The sequence below is a fragment of the Malaclemys terrapin genome, chromosome 6, assembly GCF_027887155.1.
Source record: "Malaclemys terrapin pileata isolate rMalTer1 chromosome 6, rMalTer1.hap1, whole genome shotgun sequence".
Lineage (NCBI taxonomy): Eukaryota > Metazoa > Chordata > Testudines > Emydidae > Malaclemys > Malaclemys terrapin.
Window position 1 is genome coordinate 46437993 of NC_071510.1, and position 21167 is coordinate 46459159.

The window sequence follows — 21167 nt, forward strand, 5'->3', positions numbered from 1 at the left end:
GGTGCAGTAACCCACCCAGGCTTTCCATTACACAGCATGTGGTCATGAAGAACCCTATGCCTCTGCCTTCCCTGCTTCCCATCCTTTGTCTGCCCTGTTCCACGGTGGATGAGATTGCTGTTCACAATAAGGTAAAGTGAAAAGTTTTGAGTGCCAACAATGGCCTCCTTTAATTTTGTTTAATTTTGTACATATTACAAACTTGTTTGACTAAATTAAGCAGCCCTATCCAAGCCACATCTTGTTCTCCAGCATCTCAGTTTCAATTGCTATTCTCTGCCAGTCCAAAGTATTAATTTATCTGTGCTCTTGCAGCTCCAAAAACCTGGCTATGTAGCCAAAAACACAAATAACACTACAACTACTGTGCTCATTTCAGAGCAGAGGGATTTCCCCCCCCCTTTTTTTTTTAAATGGGAGATGGACCACCCTGCTCTCGTGGCACAGAACACTGTTTACATTGCAATACTTGACTGTGTAATACATCTGGCATTTTTGGGCAGGATTCCTGAGCTAGGGGCCAGAAGCCCTTAAGCAATGATTTAAGGGGGAAAAAAAATCATACAAGTTAACAGTACTCATTTCTAGTTTGTTGCACTTAGCGTTTGGTTATTGATGGAAAAGCACAAATGTATCTGCTCGGTAAACAAAGGAAGACTGTTTCTTTATCTTAATATTAAGGGATGAAGAACATGTTACAGTTCCAGGGCTCAATTGCAACTTCAGGTATTTGGGTGTGCACCACTGCACATGTGCCTTAAAATATCTGCTTCTGCATGTGCAAACTTGCACATGGACAATATACAGATGTTACAAATACACAATGATGACTTGTATTTTTGAGATTGGAATGGAGCTCTAGTATAAATCTCTAAAACAACATCCCTGGTTCTCAGAGGGAGTCAACTTATGGTTCTCCTCATTCCTTCATCCACAATATATTTTACTCAAGAACTGGAAGAACTACATTTCCCCAAATTGCCAAACAAAAGTAAAAGTTGAAATGTTTATTTAAGATAACAAAATTAAAGTCCCCCCCATCAAAATGTGTATGTGTGTGTATATTTTATATATAATCAGGATATATATATAAGAGCATTTTACCACTTCCTTTTGCAAAATTTAGGATGGGTAAAGCAATCAAGGTGATATCTGAAGAATATCCACATTGCCAGAAAATAATAAACATAAACTTTACCTAAAATTTCCTATTAAAAGAAAGGTTTGTTATTTAAAAAACAAGGACTCACAAAGCCAAGAACAACAAGAAAAAATATCTTTCCCTTGATACTTTATTTAAATCTACTTCTTGTGAGTGTAACTCCTATTTCTTTAAAAACAAACAAACCCAACACACTAAGCAATACACAATGGGCCAAATGTATCCTTGGTCTAACATTTATGGAGTAATTAGTTACACCAAAGATAAATATAGCCTATTCTAGCTAGGTTTCTTGATTAACATTATACTTAGAATAAAAAAATATCATAGACCACATTATATACAGGTGGAGGGGAAAAAAAACATTATTTTTCCATACTTCATGGGTCAGAAGCTATCCAGATAGGAAGCAGCTATCTTAGTACACTATACATTTTCAATATGGACAGTTCATTTTTAATAATTCTGACTTCTGCTATCAGAGTATTGTCTAAGTAATCTGTTTCCTCAACGAGGCAGAGACAATTTACTTATGTAGCCTCTATTAACAATATTGGAAGTTGTGCATCTAAATCTTTCTAAACTTTGAGGGAGAGTAAGCTCCTTAAATATAGTGCTGTGAGTTTGTGATTAACGAGTTTTATTGTTTCTTCAGCTTTTCCAGATACAGTTACTAACAAACACTCATGAGGGAAAGACCTCCTGGGAAGGAAAAGATGTGGGGGGAGGAGAGAGAGGAAAACCTATGAGATATGGGAGATGAATAAGGAAGATTAAGAAAATGCAATCTGTACCATTGTAGGTATGCAGAGATAGGGTGGACATATGGTATTATTTTCCATTTAAAATAAAGGACTGCCAGGTAAAACTAGGCTGTTCAATTTCTGTTCTCCAAATTCAAAAAGATCAAGCTTATTTAGCAATTTACATTCCTATACTATCACTTTTAGAGATGATATATTGTGCAAGGTCAAGAAGACAAATTTTGCTGAATTTACAAGAAGAACCACCTAACAAGTAACAGTATTATAAGGTCTATCTCAAAAGCAACATTTTATCAAACCAAATTTTCTCAAATTCTGCCCAGTAAAGGGCACAAGGAAGAGAACACTCTTATGGGCATAGTGTAATCTGAATGAATAGTAATTTAAATGCATAACTCACAGTTGTGTTAACAGGAGTCATGCACATAAGCCCATAAGTGTCAAGTTGAGAACATACCCCAATAGATACTAAAATGAAAGCTGTTGCAGACAAGTTAAAGCTAGCATCCTAGTGGACAGCAGCTCCAGCAGGTCACAGAGAGGTCAGCTTTGAAGGAGAAATCCAAATGAAATATAAACATGGCATTGTGGAAACCAGACAAATCTCCCATAGCTTCGTCCAGCCAGCACTAATCTAGGCATCAGCTGTGGAGCATAATCTAAACAAACAGATCAGTCGGTTCATACATCTGGAAGCTGTCATATTTTGGAGCCTCCTAACAGTTATGTATAACTGAAACATCCAGTTGCATATGCTAGCTTTTAAACCTGTTGAAGGGTCAAAAATTGTTACATGCAGACACTATATTCTGGGAAGCCACCACAGACATTGTTTGATAAAAGGGACTGGATTCTCTCCTGTCATTGAAAAACCCATTGAAATAGATGAAGCAGAGATGGGGGAATGAAAACCTCACAAGGAGCTGTAGAGTTTTCCTTGAACAACCCTCTTTGCTGAAAGGGACTTGGGGAGCCAGGAATTTTAGAGGCCTCTCCCTCTCCCAACCCTCTGGATGTCAAAGATCCATGAGGAAGGGAAAACCTGTCTGCACAGAGACAAAAGCCATCTAACAAGTATGGCTTCTGCTCCTTTCACACCCTCCTATCCGGCACCACAACTCCAGCAGGAGCTGTACTTCCAATAGCTAGGTTTCCCCTGTGGCTGATCAGCAGCAGTTGCAAAGGGGACCCAAAGGAAAGCACACAGCTTTGATCTATATTACTTTACACCTGGATTTCTGCATTGAAATCCCTGGGCTCTACAAGGAACAGTGCTGCAGAAAGTCCCCTCCCATCCTTTTCACCATCATCAGAACTCAACAAGGTACAGGAATTCACATGGAGCACAGGAGGATGGAGGGGATAAATGGTGCAATGGAGGCCACACTCCTCCCCAAACTGACACACACACACACACACACATTCTAAGAGGAAATAGGGGAGACCCCCCTCCCTGTCTAGATCCACTGGGGACAATCTGGTCCAGAGATTAATCAGAGTGTGCAATGTATAGAAATAACAATAATGAAGACATTTTCACTGACTTCAAACCAATAAAATGTCCTTAAATTTTAAACAAGCAAACCAAAACGGTACTGATGTTTCAGTGTATTTAGAACTCATGAGGGGTACAAATTGATTGCTCTGGAAACTGAGATCCTCTGGCATCCATAGAACAGTTACAGCACAAGCAGTGGCAATACAGTCTGTATTTATCTGGTACAATTTTGTATAAATCATGGGTGAAATCCTGGTGCACTGAAGTCACTGGCTGCACTTGGGTGAAATCCTGGCTGCAGTGAGAATTTTGCCATTGACTACAATGGGGCCAGGTTTCAGCCTTATCTTAGAAATCATGTAAATAGTGGCCACGTGTGGTATTTTCAATACTCCCAGACTCAAAGATTAAAAAGTAATTTAAAATTCCTCTTCCAGATTTTTTGACATACAAACTTCCCCACTCTGTCTCACAACTGTGCATCAATCCTGGCCTGAAATTACCATACCTAGAGGAAGAGTGTGGTTCAGTCTCCATGTCTATCTAACCCCTGGCTGCTCTACTAACGAGTCTAACATGGGTTCAACTGTGTTGGTGGTGGTTTTAATGATGTGGGCTCCTGTCCACCAAGAACTGGACTGAGACCACCAGTGATCTCTTATTTAACATATGAGCTTTAAGAAGAGGCTACAGACATATTTCCAATAAACAAAACCTTTTTACGCATTTTCACTTAACGCTTTAATATTTTAGAACAGTTAGTTCAAATAAAAACACAGAAGTTAGTCATCACTCATTTTAGCACTTAAAATTAAATTGATATGTATGTATTATGTATTAAAAATTGCTCTTGACCTTCAAACTAGAAACAAACTGAATCATTCTTCAATTTTGACGACAGTTAACTTTTAAAAGAATAAAATTCTGTTTCCATTAACATAACAGCCTAATAAATTTATATTGACTACATTCCCAATATTATTGTCCCTGGGCTAGCACATGATATTTTTACTACTACTTCTACTTTTGCTAGACATAACAGTAAAACCCCATTTATCCAAACAAAACGAGAGACATGAAGTTTATTCCAATAAATAACAGTGCACATTATGCATGCTGCAGTAAACATCCCAATGCAAGATACTGGAAGTTTACAGATAGGTAAGCGCCTATGCTGAATTACTTCCTTCCCTGCCATCTGATCTTTACCACTCTCTATTAGATTGGTACCACTCTTCACTACCAAACCAGTTACATTAATTCAAATATTTCTTACAAGTCTTTATTATAACCAATAGCTAGTTATTTATCAAACAAACAAACAAAGTGAACTACTAAAAGTCTTTTGTGCTCCCTTACAGCTAAATCTACCTTCTTCCTTCTGCTGGGTGGAAGGGTTCAAATGGTCATAAATTGTGACTGGGGAAGATTCCTTATGTCAGAGCATGGCATTGGGGTTCAGCAATAGAGCAAGTTCTGCTCTTCCACTCATCTACCTTTTTCCAATGCAGTATTGCAAAAGTAGGCACAGCTAAGACCATGAAAGGAGGTCCCAACACTATTCAAGTCCACACAAGATGAGGTTCTGGTACTGTGGAGAAACTTGAAGCAGAAACATACAAGTTGCAACAGTTCTGTCTGGGCCAATTCATGCTGTCTTTATTCAAGCAAAACACATTGATTTGGCCCACTGAGAGGAATGTGTTCTTTAGTAGTAGCAGACCCATTGAGGTCTATCACATTATCACCTTCCTTTGTCCCTCCAGAAGGGGTAGTTTAAAGTTAGCTGTCCTATGCAGCATTTGAGGAAGCACCTCCATTTAGGGAAACTAGTCTGCTTCATTCACTTTGCTTCCTCCTCTTTACCCCACTCCTGAGCTGCACAGGTAGATTAATTGCCTATTACTTTACAGTATCAAAGGATGAGGTGACCTCATTATAGAATTTACGGATAACTTATTTTGATTAATACATTTTGTTTAACACTGTAGGCAGCGGGGACCTTACCATACAAGCTATTTCTATCCAACTGCACAGAGCATTTCTTCAGTTGTGGTTAGCATGTGCTTTATTTGTTCCAGGTACTGAAGATGAGCTTTCCACATGGCTGCTGAGACATCCCTCCCCCTCGCTTTCAACCTCCCTGGGGAAAAAGAGTTCTGCCTATTTCACACAGTTGGTCCTCAAAGAGCTGTTGCTGCAAATAATCACTTGCCATGTGAAAGAAGAGGAGGAACTGCCGCACCTCCTTTCCTGGATGGCAGGATCTCTGGCTTGGAGTCTTTACATTGAATTTTGATGCCTTTTTCTTAATCTCCTGATTGGAGGATACAAAAAAGGGGACAAGTGATAAGAAAAAGGAAGAAAGGTGAGAATGCAGTGCAAGGACGGTAGAATGAGGTGGCAGGGAGAAGGGGACAAGCCTCTCTCCCCTTATGATATGCAACAACCCTCACCAGTAGCCATATTACAAGTGTCATGTGTCAGAGCCTTTATTTGGGGATGAACCCACACATTTGCTATGGGATATAGAGGCCAGACCTCTGCTATCGATCTCTTCACTGATTTAGGTTCTTATGGGGGGTGCCCAATCATAGTGGATCTGGGCACCTTGTTGTGTATGAGCACATGGTGCATAGTCAATAGAGATATTTCACAATAACATGCAGTTGGATCTATGACCCTATCTATATCCAACAAGATTCATCCACAGAGGAAATGAATGCAAAACCCTTTCTGCACTTGTGGATGTTGTGTGCTGTAAGGAGCAAACTGAACAATCACCACATTTCCAGCATGCACAGCCCCAGACAGCAGGTCATGATCAGACAGATCCACCTGCAAACAGACCTGTGTCCTTAAGATGCCATGCCATGGCTTTTGTTTGCCAAACGGGCTAAAATTGAGCTTTCGGTGGCCTATATAATAATAATTAATAATAATAAATCTGAGGTTGTGAATCTTTCTGATGAGGGAAAGTCCTAGTCAGTGCTCAGTCTTGGAAGAACCTGAAATGTTGGACTGTTGGAGAAAGGAGTTTGGGGATCAAATTAAAAGTAGTGTGACTGTGGGACATACAGGAACAATTTAAATATTCTGGACAACAGCAGCAAGGGGATGGATTAAAAAGATGTTCCTCTAAGACATTGTTGCTGCCAAGAAGTGATTCAGGGGAAAGCCACTTGGTACCAGTATGCACACCAAAGGCCAAGTGTGTTGGCACAAATTGTGAAGTAGGGAGTCTAGTAAGAGAAAATTGCAAGAATGAAGAGCTTTAAGAGCTGTTTCTTTTTCTCTCTTTCTCTCTTTTTCTTTTGAGAACTTGCCCACCAAGTGGGTTTTTGCAGCTCTTAAATAAATACTTCAGATGTAATAGCTTTAAATATACACTTCTCGTCTTTTATTTTGGACTCTGGATGATCTTAGAACTCAGTCAAACTTCATTCTAACTACTTATAATTAATTCTGAGTTAGGATTTTTTAGGTTCATAGTTCACTCCTACTAAGCTTCAGGGGTGTAGTACCTTCCATGTTCCTGGTATTCATTACATACAACAAGTTGGTCTCTAATGTAAATACTGACAGTTCCTTGAGAGGTGATAATTTTTAAACATTTGAACAAAATAAAATATTTTATTGCAACTGCAATGGAAATGTATTTTACATAATTAGCTGTATTTAACCAATATTGCTCTGCATATTCAAATGATCTTATTAAACAAAGTGTAAAAAGCAGAATAAAATATCTAGTTTAATAAACAGATCAGTTTACAACTTGTTGTAAAGAGTTTTCTTAAGACCTTAGGAGCAGAACATTGTGCCTTCTTTTGTTTTAGTATAGTACCTAGCACACTGGGGTCTATAAATAATACTATAGGTAGGTTAGGAATTAGGACTGCATGCACATGCATGTGCGCACACACAGAGTGAAATTGGTATTTTAGCGTCACTTTCCAGCACTTATGCACAGAAGGAACATCATTCTCCAAACTACCTCTCCCCATACTTCTCCCCACTCCAGCTCCTCACTCTGCACTCTATTCTGTTTATACTTTTAACCACAAAAATATGCAACTGCTATTCATTTGGTTTATTTGTATAGCACCCATGTTCGTGACCAGAACATTTATACAGTCTCTATTGAGAAAACATACAATTTAGTCAAACTTTTCTATTGATGGCCTTACAATGGCAGTCTGGGAGGACTGGGAGTTAATTTAATTTAAATTAAGAATATGCTCTTTCATCTTAATTAACTACCCTTTTCTGTAATCTAAGAATGCAGAGGTTTCCAAATTCAGAGTTTTAATAATATTTCACTGATATGAAAACTAAACTCAATAAAAGTGAAATTAGACAGGTCAACTCTGTACAGCCAACTGTATTATGAATTAATATAGGCTACACAAATTCTGAGTTACTATTAAGTTAGTTTTTGTATTTGGGAAAATATTTTTTCCATGTAGCACCAATGGCATGAAAAGAGGTCAAAGCAGTGACTAAATCAAATAGCTATTTTGTAAATCATATTTTTTTCTAGAAAACCATGTTTCCATTATTGGTCATACAGGAACTGCCAGTGCAGTAATCAGGGAGTTTCTTGGTATTAAACTGACAGGAAAAACAGGTGGCATGAGATGGAACCACCATTCCTGGTAGCTGGCTATTAGTTATACGATAATTAAGATACTAAATCACTGTATAATATTGCAAACCAACATTATCAATGAAGTTTCCATCAGGAGGCAGAAACAAAGGAGTGAAGAGACGATTTTGAAACATTTCATTTAAAACGCCGCAAGAGAATCTTGCAAAGAGTTAAGATACAAAACAATGTTGAAAAAATATTCAAACCCTAGTCATGAAAGTAGTAATTAGGGTAAACAGTTCTCCTAATGGACTACATTCATATCACAGCTTCTGAATGCACATCTCTAACTTTGGACACAATCCTGCTGTGCTCCTACTCAGCATGTCTGAATAGGGATTGCAGGATGGTCCCACTGTACTTAGAACTATTCTACTACTGTACAAAGACTATTCAGTTATCAACAAGTTCTTATCTTAAAAACAAACAAAAAAGCTCACAAAATGCTGAATGGGTTTGCCACTGGACTCAATGGGAATAGAATTGCCATGCTCTCCATCCATAAAGCAAGACAGACTACTCCCATGGTCTGTTGATCCCTTTCCTTTCACTCAGTACTGCTTTCTCAACACACACAGGGCCATTCAGTAGTGGTTACTTATGCAGTGCTCCATGTTATTTTTTATGAGCCAGATACTGCTATAAGCTGCTTTAATTTAAATCCAGAGTAACTATTGTGGTCAATGAGTTAGTTGGGATTTACACCAACATAACCGAGGGCAGAATTTAAACCTAATCTAATACTGTTTTATCAAAAAAAAAAAAAAAAAAAAAAAAAAAAGGGCTTGATTTTCCCCTCCCTGAAAATGGTGTAAATCCAGACATCCCTTGGAGTGACATGGTGGTAAAACCCATTAAACCTGAGAAAAGACTCAGGCCCCAAGGGCCTGCAATGGGGGCTTTGGGTGCACAAGGACTGAAGGATTGGGTCCCCTTTAAAGCCTACATTTTTTAATTAATGTACTAAACTGTACAAAATGGCTTAACCTTTAGCAAATTCATCTAGGTAGCATTTCTACCCTGCTGATTAAACATGCTAGTGCAATGCAGATTAACCACCGGTGCAAAAACTCCGCTTGACTGAATTTGCTAGTCTCCTGCTTAAAAAGAACCCAACAACCTGGTTTTAATCTAAAAAAATTACCCCTCTCCCCAGCAGAGCTGGGCTCCCACCCGCTCGGGGACATTAATCTGCTTTGCAAACAATCCAACATGCGTTCCAGTCTGGGCTTCACTCTTTTTTTTTTTTTTTTTTTAACCTTGAGACAAATGTTTTTCCCCGCAGTTGAAAGCTGTCCAAAAAAACAGGACCACACACACAGCCCCGCCGCGCAGCGCTGCTCGCGTCCCTCTGCGGCTGGGGAGGGCGCACACACTCCCAAAATGGCGGAGGGGAGGGCTGCTCACCGGACAGACTTTCCTTTCATGCTATTACAGCTGGGGAGGGGGGGCCTCACCACCACCACAAAACAAATAAACCCAAAACAACACCCCCACCAGCACTGATCCCCCCTCCCTGCAGACAGACACACACGGAGGTGGTACATCCCCCAGTCTGTCCCTCCACCCAACACGCACGCTCCTTCTCAAAACCAGCTAGCAAAACACGATCCACCAGAACAGATTACAGCACACTCTTTGTAGGTTTCACCTGGCTTCCACCCAAACTACTAAGCAATCCACAATTCCCCTCGCTGTGAGGAAGGTGGGGAGGGGGGTTAGGTACCTACTGGTATATATCTGCATCAGTCAGTCCCTGAAAATGTAAGAAGTGGGGTGGGATGGAGGACAGAATGGGTAAAAGGAAGAAAGTCACAAGAATAATGATCAAGTCTTACCTTCTACCCAGAGCTCCTCCACGTTGGTTTCGAGATTAGCTGCCCTTAATCCTACAGCGAAAGCCCCAAATATAAGGAGGCCAACAACCAAAAACTTTCCGCAGTTTTTTTGAATGTAACAGCCCAGTTTAAATAATAGTCTCTGAAACTTCGCTCTTAGCCACAACGGTGCTTTTCTTCCAGTAGCCTTCCCCTGCAAGGCAAGAAAAGGTTAGCAGTTAAACTCCTGGAAAAAACCACACACCCTCAACGCACATACCTTTTGGGGACTGGAGGGCGACCAGAAGCAAAACAATTATTAATGCATAAAGGTAAATAGCCTCACAGTGTCCAATTGATTGGGAACAATAATATGACAGACTGTGCCATTAGAAAGACATCTCTGCTAAAGGTTTTACTCCATGACCCTGTTGAGCATCTCACATGCACGTACGCAGTTGTAGGGACAGATGTATATTTGCTGCTAATTCTCCTATTCATAAATCAATGCACAGTTTGGGGATTACATCACTGCTTGAGATCCGTAAAAATGATACAGACAGTGCATGCTCCCTGGTCTGAGTAACTGATCACAGCCTTCTTGTAATGAAGTCACCGCTATCAATTCAATTTGCAAAAATTCATTCATGCTAGCAAGATTTACAACACTAGGGGAGAAATAATCAATGCAGATGAATCGCAACAGGCATGCCAAGAAAAAAAAATCCCTTTCCTGTTCTTGTTACATCTCTACAGGGCTGATCGGGGGCTGCTGGTGAGAGAACGCTACTGTGTAACAATTTGTTGCCGTGTCCCTGATTCCCAGCTCTCGGCACCAACTCTGTAGTAAATGCATGTTCCACGTGGTTAGCAATGCTGTAAGATCATAAGCTTAATAGTAATTCATTTCCATAGAGTTTGGAGACGCTGTGTGATCTGAATTAGGAAGTAGAGCAGCCATCTGTAAGCTACGACAATATTTGTGAACGGAAGAGGGCAGCCACATGGATTTTTCCCCCTTTCCCTTTACTGCAAAGCCTAAAAATCTGCTCCCTGGAATGAAACGATCTCTGAAGAAAGGCAATGGCTCGATGTTGTTTACTTTGAACATTTTTTCCCTTGCAAAAGTAACAAGCGGGATTTGTGCTTGCGTGTGTGTGCGTATGCCAGAGTCAAGTTTCCATAAAATTCCTACACGTGGAGCATTTTAATATTAAAAATAAAAGCAACGATCCCGGGGAACTCTTATCTGACTTGCACGGCAGATTTAAGGTGGCAATTTGTTTACAACTTTCATTTTTCCTCCAGCCGCTGGGGGTAAACATTACACACTTTCTCTACTACAGGATTTCTCTCTTAACGAAGTCGCCACTCCACACTTATTGGAAGACGTAACAAAGCAAAACTTCGGCCAAAAAAAAAAAGGGGGGGAACCATTGAAACATTTTCCCTGTTACAGCCTGGTGTTACAGAAGTTGAACGACACTATAGCGGGATGGAGAGAAGCAAAGGAAAGAAAGAGGCAAGAGACTAGGGAGAGAGAGAGGAGAGTGACCCACAGGCAAAAAAACCGTGGAACTGTCCCGGGTAAGTTTAATGAGAGGAATCAAAAGCACAAACACACACCAGGGAAAGTGTGTACAAGACGGGAGGGAGGGAAAGGAGGGCACGGGACTCACAGGAGTTGTTCCCCTTTACTCCCAGCGTTTTATTGGGGGCTCTTTCATTTTCATCTCCCTTTTCCACCCCGGAGAAAGTACCCTCACCTCCCCCAAAAATCTGGAAAGAGATTAATGCACCTTTGAAATCTGCTCCAAGGCAAAAGCTGCATCGCAGTAGCTTGGCCGCTGCAGATACTCCAGATCCGGTGCCGCGGCGCGTCTGTTCCCTCCGGTCCTTCTCCGCCTTCTGCTACAGCTTCTCCCCGGCCGATCGAGGTCTCTGCAGCAGCCACCGCCACCAGCACCGCTGCTGCTCTCCGGCTCCGAAACGTTAACAGCCGAGGCCATGTTGCCGCCGCCGGGACGGGGCTGCTGCCTCTGCTGCTGCTGTTGTTTTGGCGACCCACGGGCTGGGTCCTCTGTGATTCCCCGCAGCGCGCTGCTGCTTTGGGGCGATCCAGGGGGACAGGAGGGTTGCTGGGCTGCTGGCGCTTCTTTCCGCAGGCTGCTGCTGACAGACCACCTCTTCATACCGCGTTTGCTGCTGCTCCTCTTGCTGCTCCGGGCGAGTCAGACCCTGCGCCTTCCATTGCAACATTTCGCGATGATCCGGAGCTTTCTGGCGCTACCGCTTCCCACATCCAGTGCGTCTGCGAGTGGAGTGAGTGATTTGCCTTCCCCCCTTCGTTCCTCCGGCTTTAACTTTCTACTGCTCCTTTTGCAGCTTAAAGAAACCAGCCTCCCCCTTCCCCCTCTTGTCTTCCTCTGTGAACGCAAAGCAAAGGAGGGCTGGAGCTTTTCTTGCTCTCAGTGGTGCTGCTGGTGTGGAGCGGCTGGCTGCTGCTCTGTCTCGACGCGCTGTACCATTCTGTCTCAGCGCAGAGCTGTCTCTGACTCCCGGGGCTTTTGGGACTCCAGCCTCTCTCTCTCTCTGTATGTGTGTGTGTGTCTCTCTCTCTCTCTGTATGTGTGCAGCAGCAAGCAGCAGCTCCTTGATTCAATAGATGAGATGAAGAAGAAAAAAAGAACTCTCTCCATTTGGATAAAGAGGAGGAGGAGTGAAACGGGGGGGGGGGGGAGAGAAAGAGAGAGGAGAGAGAAAAAGACTTGAAATCCCGCCCCTGGGGCTGTCAGATGGCTTGGGTTTCTGGGATTCGATTGGCTCAAGGAGGGCAGAAATTACTCAGCAAACATGACTATTATTAGCTGCTTAGCAACAGCTCACCAAAGTAGAGAGACCACCCAGGCAGGCAACCCTTGTGTGTGCATCTCCAGCTTCAGGGGGAGCCTTAAAGAGATCCAGCCTTCTTTGCATGCAATACTTCCATTAAGGAATGCCTTCCCCCTTTCTTCTTCCTTTTCTTTGCAAGAAAGCTTTTATTTTTGACGAGACGTTTTTAGACAAACACACACAGAGAATTTCCTTTCGATCAAGATTCAAAAATACATTTTGCTTAAAAAAAAAGTACTGCACGATTTCTGAAGTCCTTAAAAGAAAATCCTTTTAGAGGCACCTTGGCCTCAAGCTGCAACAAATACTGGGAGGTCCAAGTTGAATTCCCAGGCTTGCACAGATAATGACAGGGTGGTGGATACTGCGGTAGAAAGTGCCAGATTTCTCTTTTCTTTCTTAACTAAAGAGAAGACTTAGTTCCTTGCTAGAAAACAACCACTTACAATAAGAAAAAAACACCGAAAACGTAATACTTAAATAAGGGATTTTAAACTGTGCAGTAGCTAGCTTGCTTCAATTTAGTGTTCACTCTTTCACGGAAAGCTTAGGAAAGTCAATTTAATCCATTTTAAATGTAAAATTAATAAGATATAAAACCTGGCAACTGCTAAATACTTTTTTTACACTAAATGAATCGTTAGATTGTTTAATTTTTTGGCATCCGCTTTCCACGTTTCTGTTTATTTAAAATCAGCCATTCATTGATTTTTTAAAAAATGTTATATACGTTACATGTACAATGCCAACTCTACAGAATCTATAGGCTTCGATGTTGAATTCATCGAAAACAATTGTGTTGTCTTTTAATTGTTTATACTAATAAACCGCGATGTTTTAGCTAATGTCAGAGATTGGTTTCCATGTACTGGCAAGACAAAATTCTAGTATAGTGGTGGTATTGACTTTATTTCATGATGCATTTAAAGGATCAACTCCTCTTGAATTGCACAGATTCAGCGCTTCGTCTTTTCACTCTTCACTCACGCAGACTTCCTAGTCCCACTGAAGTTAGTGGGAGCTTTGCGTGTGTAAGGAGGACAAGATCGAGCCTTAAAGCACTTTCCCTTTGCAAGGCTACATTTAATTGTAGTTGGATAAACCACAAGCTGCTTCAAGTATGGAAGTAGCGGGAGTTTGTTGACTGTGAAATGAGGAGTGTTGCTTTAAGGTGCACACGGTGTGTGTTCATTGAAAAAACAACAATCCTACTTTGAAAGAAAGGGGGAGGGGCGAGGAGGCGGGCCCCGAGCTTTCACGTGACAGGCGGGCTCCGGGCGCGCGGGGCTGGGCTTTCAGTCACAGTACGGTGAGTATGGGGAGCTGCTGCTGTGTGCAGCCACAGTGCATAGAGCTGGCAGCGAATGCAAAAAGCAGGTATGAGGCTATGCTGTGACGGAGCCAGTCAGGTCCGGGGGGAGATCAGCCCTTTAAAGCTGGGGAGGGGAATCAGTGCTCACCCCCTAGTTTTGAGCTACTGCACAGAGAAATGCCAGGCAAGCCATAGTACATTCCTAAAGGAGGTCTCCCCCTTTACGTTATCCAATACCATGCCGGGCTGACTACTACTGGCCAATAGCGAGGGGAAAGGAGACCTTTCCATTCAACTCTGCACAACATCGTGGGGATAGTCACGGGCTGCTGGCAGAGACAGACCCCATTGAGTTATGCGCACAGCTCGCACACCAGAGACAAGGGGGTTCTTCTGCGCAGTAGAGGTGATTCTTTAGCTGAGGGTTTCCGCTCTTGGGGGTCTGGCCTGGTGCACAGATGTTAACAGATGTCTGACAAGCTGGGCGCCCAAGTCCTCCTGCAAAATGCATGTTACATTTTGCAAAGAGGTGTTCACCAAGCACATGCCAGGCAGCTCTTGCTTGGGGACGGTATTTTAGACTGAGTACGAACCCGGGGGAGATCTAACTGGAAAACGCGCTAAATTTAACTGCCTGCGAGATATAAATAAAGGAAAGGGGGTAAAACACATTTCGTGGAAAAAATACAAACAAGTGAACAAAGCAAAAGCAATTGAGCTAAATAAGATGGCAACAGAACTGGCTAGACACTTACTCAGTTATAAAACTGAAAGCATGCGCAGTATAAGGAAAATCTGTTAGTCTAGTGAATATAGGTATTGCAGTAAAATTAAGTAATAGCATTTAGTTGACAGGGGATTCCAAGGTCCTAACAGTCATTTGGTGATGTCACCAACATTTTGTTCTCAACTTTTACTAATCTATTGTTGGTGTAAGGTCTGGAGGTGCTGAGAACTTTTGAAAATCTGACCATGACTATATTATTGTACACACTAGATTGTACATCGCCCAACTTCGCGGGGGCAGGGGTACATAAACTAGAAACAACCCATTTCAGGTGGAAACGGATATATCCATTATATAGTTGATTATCTATTGCTCAGCAGTTACAGATTGAGAAAGTTAACTGTCCCCGTCTAATTAGAAATCAATAAATTGATGTATCAGTATAGCTACCATTCAGCCTGTGTAGTTTTGATGGGGAAGAAAAGTCCGGCATACAAGCGTTTTAGTTTAGTTTCTCTTTAAAGAATAACATTCAGCTGGTTTAGATACAGCAAACCCTCAGGTTTTCTCCTGCTGCCTCCTGTTTGATAGGCTAACGTTTCAGGATTTCGCACAATAGCCCCATGCTCATAAATTCTTGCTCCTGGTTCCAAATCTCAATTTGGAGACCCAAATTTAACTAGCACTATCTTAATCTCCTCTCTCTCCCTGTGGTCTGTTTTTTCATACACAAGAGATGAATTACTGCTGGGATCTAATTGGCCTTGTTTCTGTAATGTTTTTTAAAAAAGGAAGAAGTGTCAGTGTAAAAGTCTGTCTCAACTTGGGTGGTCAGAGCAGTGGCTGCCCCCAATTTGCCTCATTGCTGATGCATGCGATAATGTTGTTCCTAATCAATCTGCCCTTATTTACATTTGTAAGCATTGTTGGCTTTAATATGCATGCCCTGTGCATGTAACTGCGGCTCGACACCAGTTTTTTTTTAACTTCCACAAATCACAAGGATCCCACAGATTTCATATAGAGCTGGCTTTATGGATGAAGGAAAGCCTGCTAAGATGTGTGTTGGGGAGGCACATCTAGTCTGAAATCCTTTACACCTTGCCTTCCCATATGCACGTTCACTCCAGACTTGTGTGGAAGAACCTCAGGACTTTGGATATATACGAATAACCTCCAGCTGGCCCTTCCTTTCTTACAATGCTCTAAATTTTATATAATCTTCAATTCAAAGAACTGAATTTTCAATATAAGCCCTAAGATGTCAGAGCTTTACAATTTCCCAAATAAATTGTATATCAGATCTAATAGATGTTAGTAATGGGTAATAGATAATTCAATCGATTTTTTGTGAGTTTTTCCAGCTTTTCAACCTCTTTTGGGCCACACCATCAAGAACATTGCACTCCCTGTAGCATCCGGTTACACAGAAATGACACAAATAAAACACCTGCACTACAGATTGTTTGTTTGGATGTTATGAGACAGCGGAGCATTGGACTGCAGCAGAATAAAACCGACCTGTAATAAACTAAATTGCCTTTCGTTTTGTAGATTTTATTGGGTTTTGCCTCTCAGACACATAATCATGCTAGAGTATAGGTCTGTTTCTGGTCTGAAATCTCATATATTAGTGATAGGCTGGTTCTTGCAACGACTAAGGCTACGAGGGTAACATTTTACATCACCGAGCACATATATTAATTCATTTGATAAGCCTCCCTCTCCCTTTAAATAAACTCTTGTTTTTACAGCTTCCAGTTGAACATCTTTCCATTTGTTCTGACAGGCGAGTGGTTGAAACAGATGCAGTGTAAAGACATTCTGTAGGGAGACATTCTAAAAAGTGCCAGGGCTTGGGAAAGGACCAAGCAGCATGAATCAAACGCTGCTCTCCCCCACCCCCACCCTCATCCCCTCCTCAGGACTGTAAGAAAGGGAACTGCTCGAGCCAACTTGTCAAAACAATGCGGCTAATTACCCCTGATCTCCTTTAATGGAAAGCTGTTCCGCACGCCACAAAGGAGCAAATGAGGGATCTACAGCATAAACTCAGGAGCGCAGGCATTTCATCCGCAGAGAGCTGCGGAGAAATGTGCCACCAGAATCCCACAGACCTCTACATTCATCAAGATGCACAAGCAAGTTCAGCAGGGTGGGCGGCCCAAGCCCTCTGGGAGCTGGGAACCACACCAGCGGCAGTGGTAGCAACAGTCCCCTGGCTCTAAAGCCTGGAGGAAATCTCAGCTGTAGCAAACCTTGTCATCCTCTGAACCAGAGTCGTTTTCAGAACGGATTCTTCTCCTGGCAAAGTGTCCTGCCACTTGCGTGACTTTAATGTGCACAGAGGGGGGAAAGTTACACCGAACAGTTTGTAGCCATTCTGGACACCATCGGGGCTCTGTAACTATATATCTCAAGCCTTGCATTTGGCAGAAGGCAGGCCATTCATTTTCATGATCTCTGCCATCGGGTCTTGCAGGAAAAAAACTGAGCTACACGATCCCTTTGACCCACTGCTGGAGCAACAAATTTATTAGAGATATAGGCGTGAGAAATGAAAAGGAAGTAAAACAATTCAGGCTCATTGTGTGTCTTTCTTTCATACTGCTAATCCGGTTTACACATCACGCCTACATGTCTCAATAGGGCTTTATACACTGTGGCAAAGGCAGAAGAAAATAAAAGGTGTGTGTGAGAGAGGAAGAGAGAGAGAGAGAGAAAAATAAAGATAAAACAGGGAAACCAAGACATTTTAATTCAGAGTGGGCTGCCTCGTCAGTTTTCCATCTACCGGCTCTTGAAAGCAAGTAGATGTTTAAAGGACCTTCCCCTAAATGCTGACTCCTGTTCAAATATATTGTCAGATTATAATCTAGCTACACAATGACTCTAATAGCCCTAACCAGAAATTAGATACACCTATCAGACTGGTGTTGAAATGATGTGAAAGACCCCCGATCTAGAATTGGTAAATGCTATTAGGCTAGAGGGTGGTAAATACCCACCTTAGCGCCAAACTTTATTTGTAATTATTCTGAAACACCGGACATTTTGCAGTCCATTTTCCAGAAATGGGGCCATGTTCTGCAGTGCATACTCAGGCAAAATCTTCTACCGATTCAATGTATTTAGAACATAGGTATATTATTGAATATACCATGTTATGTAAAATCTGCATATGTTGTGTGCAGTGGGGCAAAACATAAATAGTCCATTTTAATGCTATATTTTATTATGTCAGCTACAAACTGGCACACATAGCCACAAGGGGTATGTGTTGTACTGGCTTCAGAGATTGGCTCCAGGGCTCCAATTTGCCTATTTCATTGGAGTTTAAGCTATCTTGTCATAGCCTTGTTGCCTTTTTCAGTGATATATTATATATACAAGACACATAACTGATCCCAACACTCTAATCATAGGGTCAATGAATCCCTATTGTATAGTCTTATTTTTCAGCAATTTATAAATTGGCTATGAAAATGTATTCTGAGCTGTAAGTCTAAAATACAAAATCTCATGGCTGTAAGTAGTTTAAAAGAATCTACTTTGCCTTCATTAAGTAAAAGAAATACAAAGAAACAGGGTCTTCTTTTGGTCACAGTTATGTTATCCAATAAATATTGGCTTCGTAGTTTACAATGCATGCTTGCATTCTGTGATGTAGGCTGTTTCAGTAACACAAAATAGGAAAATATGCAAGAGGCTGAGATTCAGAACGGACAGACTACGCCCCTACATGAATGACTTTCCGAAAGTGTTCTTACTAACTATCTTTACTTCAAAGGAGTAGCGAGGTTAACGCACAAAAAATGGCTAACTGAATTCCACAGACTAGATTTGACATCACAACCTCTCAAAAGGTTTGATGTGTGCTCCGAAATGTATCAAAGAGTAAAAAACCTGGAACGAGTCCACTAACAAGATATCTCACTTAAACTCCCCCAACACCTGCAAAAGAAATTTAATGTCCTTAACTTCGCCCTTTCTGCAGTCCCATTCTGCAGTCCTCGTCCAGTCAAGACTCCCATTGGCTTTCCCCTGAGCAAGGAGTACAGGATCTGGTCACATATGAGCTGCACTCACTAGGCACTACAGAGGGTGAGAGCTTCACGAGCTAGGATTTCCTTATTCTCGTATGTTTTAAACTAGACCTTTAATATCTGATCTGAGCCTATGACAAGACTGCAGAGACATATTAGTTTATAGGAAAGCTCTTTTATTCGAACGTGGTGCCAAGCAATTATCATAATCTTAGCAGGAAAATAATCTCTCTCTCTCTCTCTCGCTCCCTCGCATGTATTCAGTATCCCAGGGGGACTGATAAACGGAAGCCAGGGTGGCGACCCTTCCAAGCGTGAAAATGGGATCCGAGAGACCCCCCTCCACGTGAAATATCACTGATCAATTCCATTACCACCACCTGGCTCAGGGAGAGTAACGATTCGAGGGACCCTCCTATCTCGAGCATTATAACAGCCAGCCACATAGACTCCCCTGCCACGGAGCTGCCTTCCTCCTTTTACAGAAGCCAGGTTGCTCCCTCGATTCCCTTCCTCTTTCTGTTTCCCCTTCTAAGCAGACCCCATCACAGTCAGACTGGTGCCATCTGCCATGATCTGACTGCCGAGAAGTAGGCACTTTCTTTCTAATGTTTTTTACTGGAAAGATCAGCTTTGCTTACCATCTTCCCCCTTCTCATGTGGAGCACCTCGCTGGGAGTTGGTGATCTGACGAGTTTTTAAAATTTCATTCAGAGCAGAGGCAGACTTTGAGGTTACATCAATTTTTCCTTCTTTCTTTCTTTTCCTTGCCCCCCTCCTTTTTTTTTTTTTTTTTTTACAAAAGGAACTGAAAGTGTAAAAAAATAATCCTTCTAGGTTGCAGGCATTCTGCAGAGTGCTGGAAAGGCTCACAATTACATGCCTGTTTCTATTAAGCAGCTCCATCGTCCTCCATGTGGGTGGTCTGGCTCTCAATAGGCAGGACCTGTCAGGGTCACGTGATGAATCCGAAAACTTTACCCCTTTACAATAAACTCCAGGAAAGCAAAGTAAACTAAAGTAACGTGCTATCAGCAGAGCCCTCCTGGGTAAACAGGCAGCTCCCTGCTCCAGACCAGTTTAGCTCTCTGCGGCAAACTCAGGAGACGGTCACTTCCCATGTCTGAAATGGACAAAGAGGACACAGGATCCTCTCTCTCTGCGTTCCTTTTAGACCAGTTCAGATCTTACGGACCATAGAGATATTATTTAATCTTGTAACTAGCCCGAGTTAGTTTCCTCCTCATCCTCAGGGTTTCCAGTTGAGAAGGAGGTAAGATGTGAGAGGTGCCAGGTGTTGGAATGCAGTCCCCCTTGTTAAAATAAATACATGGTTTAATGTATATGAAGAGAAAAGGGAATGAGAGTTTTCCTCTGGTTAAATGTTTACCATTCTGCACTGCGCTGGGTTTAAAAATGTTTGGTCATGCAAGATTTATGCCAATCCTTGACATTTTTGCTAGGGGTCATTAGGAAGTTATGTCTCCAAGGTGGTAAAACAGCACAAAGTCAGATGGTTAACCCACGAGAAACATATCTGATTATTACTTTTATCAGAACAGAATACATCCAATGATATTTTATAAAGTAAATTGTCTTGTCCATTCCCTATATGATATAAGCCCTGTAGATATTTACTGAGGATTTATAATGTTAAGATCTTGTGGTAGCTGTTAATATTAAAAATATGGAAGTTGTTCTAAGTATCTCTCCAGTGTTACAGAGTGTTGCAGAGAATGAATGCAGATCTCTCATTGAAGATGTTAAACTTTTGGTTATGACAGATGTAAGATCTGTTTATTTTGACCAGCCACCACATTATACATTTAATTTGCTCACAAGAGCAGCGTACTCATTACAAAATATGTACATAGATTGAAGTATTAAACATGGACACCCCAGACATATGAAACCTTCCTGGCCAACTGTCAAGATTTCTTTATATATATGTTAAAATAGAAAATGTGTTTAATACTTTTCATTGTGTTCAGTGATTGAATGAAATTTTTGAAGCTATAAATAATACTCTTCTAGTCTAGCAATCTACAAGCTCTATCACTCCTATTATAAAATGCCATTATTTTAGGTTAATTTGCATTTTAGGGTCACCCCATGTGTGTAGTATTAACTATTTTGGAATTATATACAACAAGCTGGTAGGGAATATCCCTGTATCAGAAAGAGTTAAATAACAGTTCTGTGCAGCTCATTTGAATAAAGCGAGACAGGTCACATAAATAATGAGCAACACAGACATTTTGCTCATGAAACAAATAATTTTTTGTCACGAAAGAAGGCATC

General features: G+C 41.5%; 1 protein-coding gene across 2 annotated transcripts in view; it reads right to left on the reverse strand.

The window, feature by feature from the left end:
* Window positions 1-19564, reverse strand: part of PTCH1 (patched 1) — an 85772-nt gene extending 66208 nt beyond the window's left edge. The window contains exons 1-2 of one of the 2 annotated variants that reach the window (XM_054033149.1): window positions 19508-19564; window positions 9911-10103 (exon numbers count right to left, since the gene is read on the reverse strand). In XM_054033149.1, coding sequence (XP_053889124.1) covers window positions 9911-10103; window positions 19508-19525 — 211 coding nt within the window. In that variant the 5' untranslated portion in view covers window positions 19526-19564. Of the gene's footprint in view, window positions 1-9910; window positions 10104-11688; window positions 12560-19507 lie in introns of those variants that run through there. The other variant, XM_054033148.1, reaches the window with a different exon arrangement.
* Between the last annotated feature and the right edge of the window lie 1603 nt (window positions 19565-21167).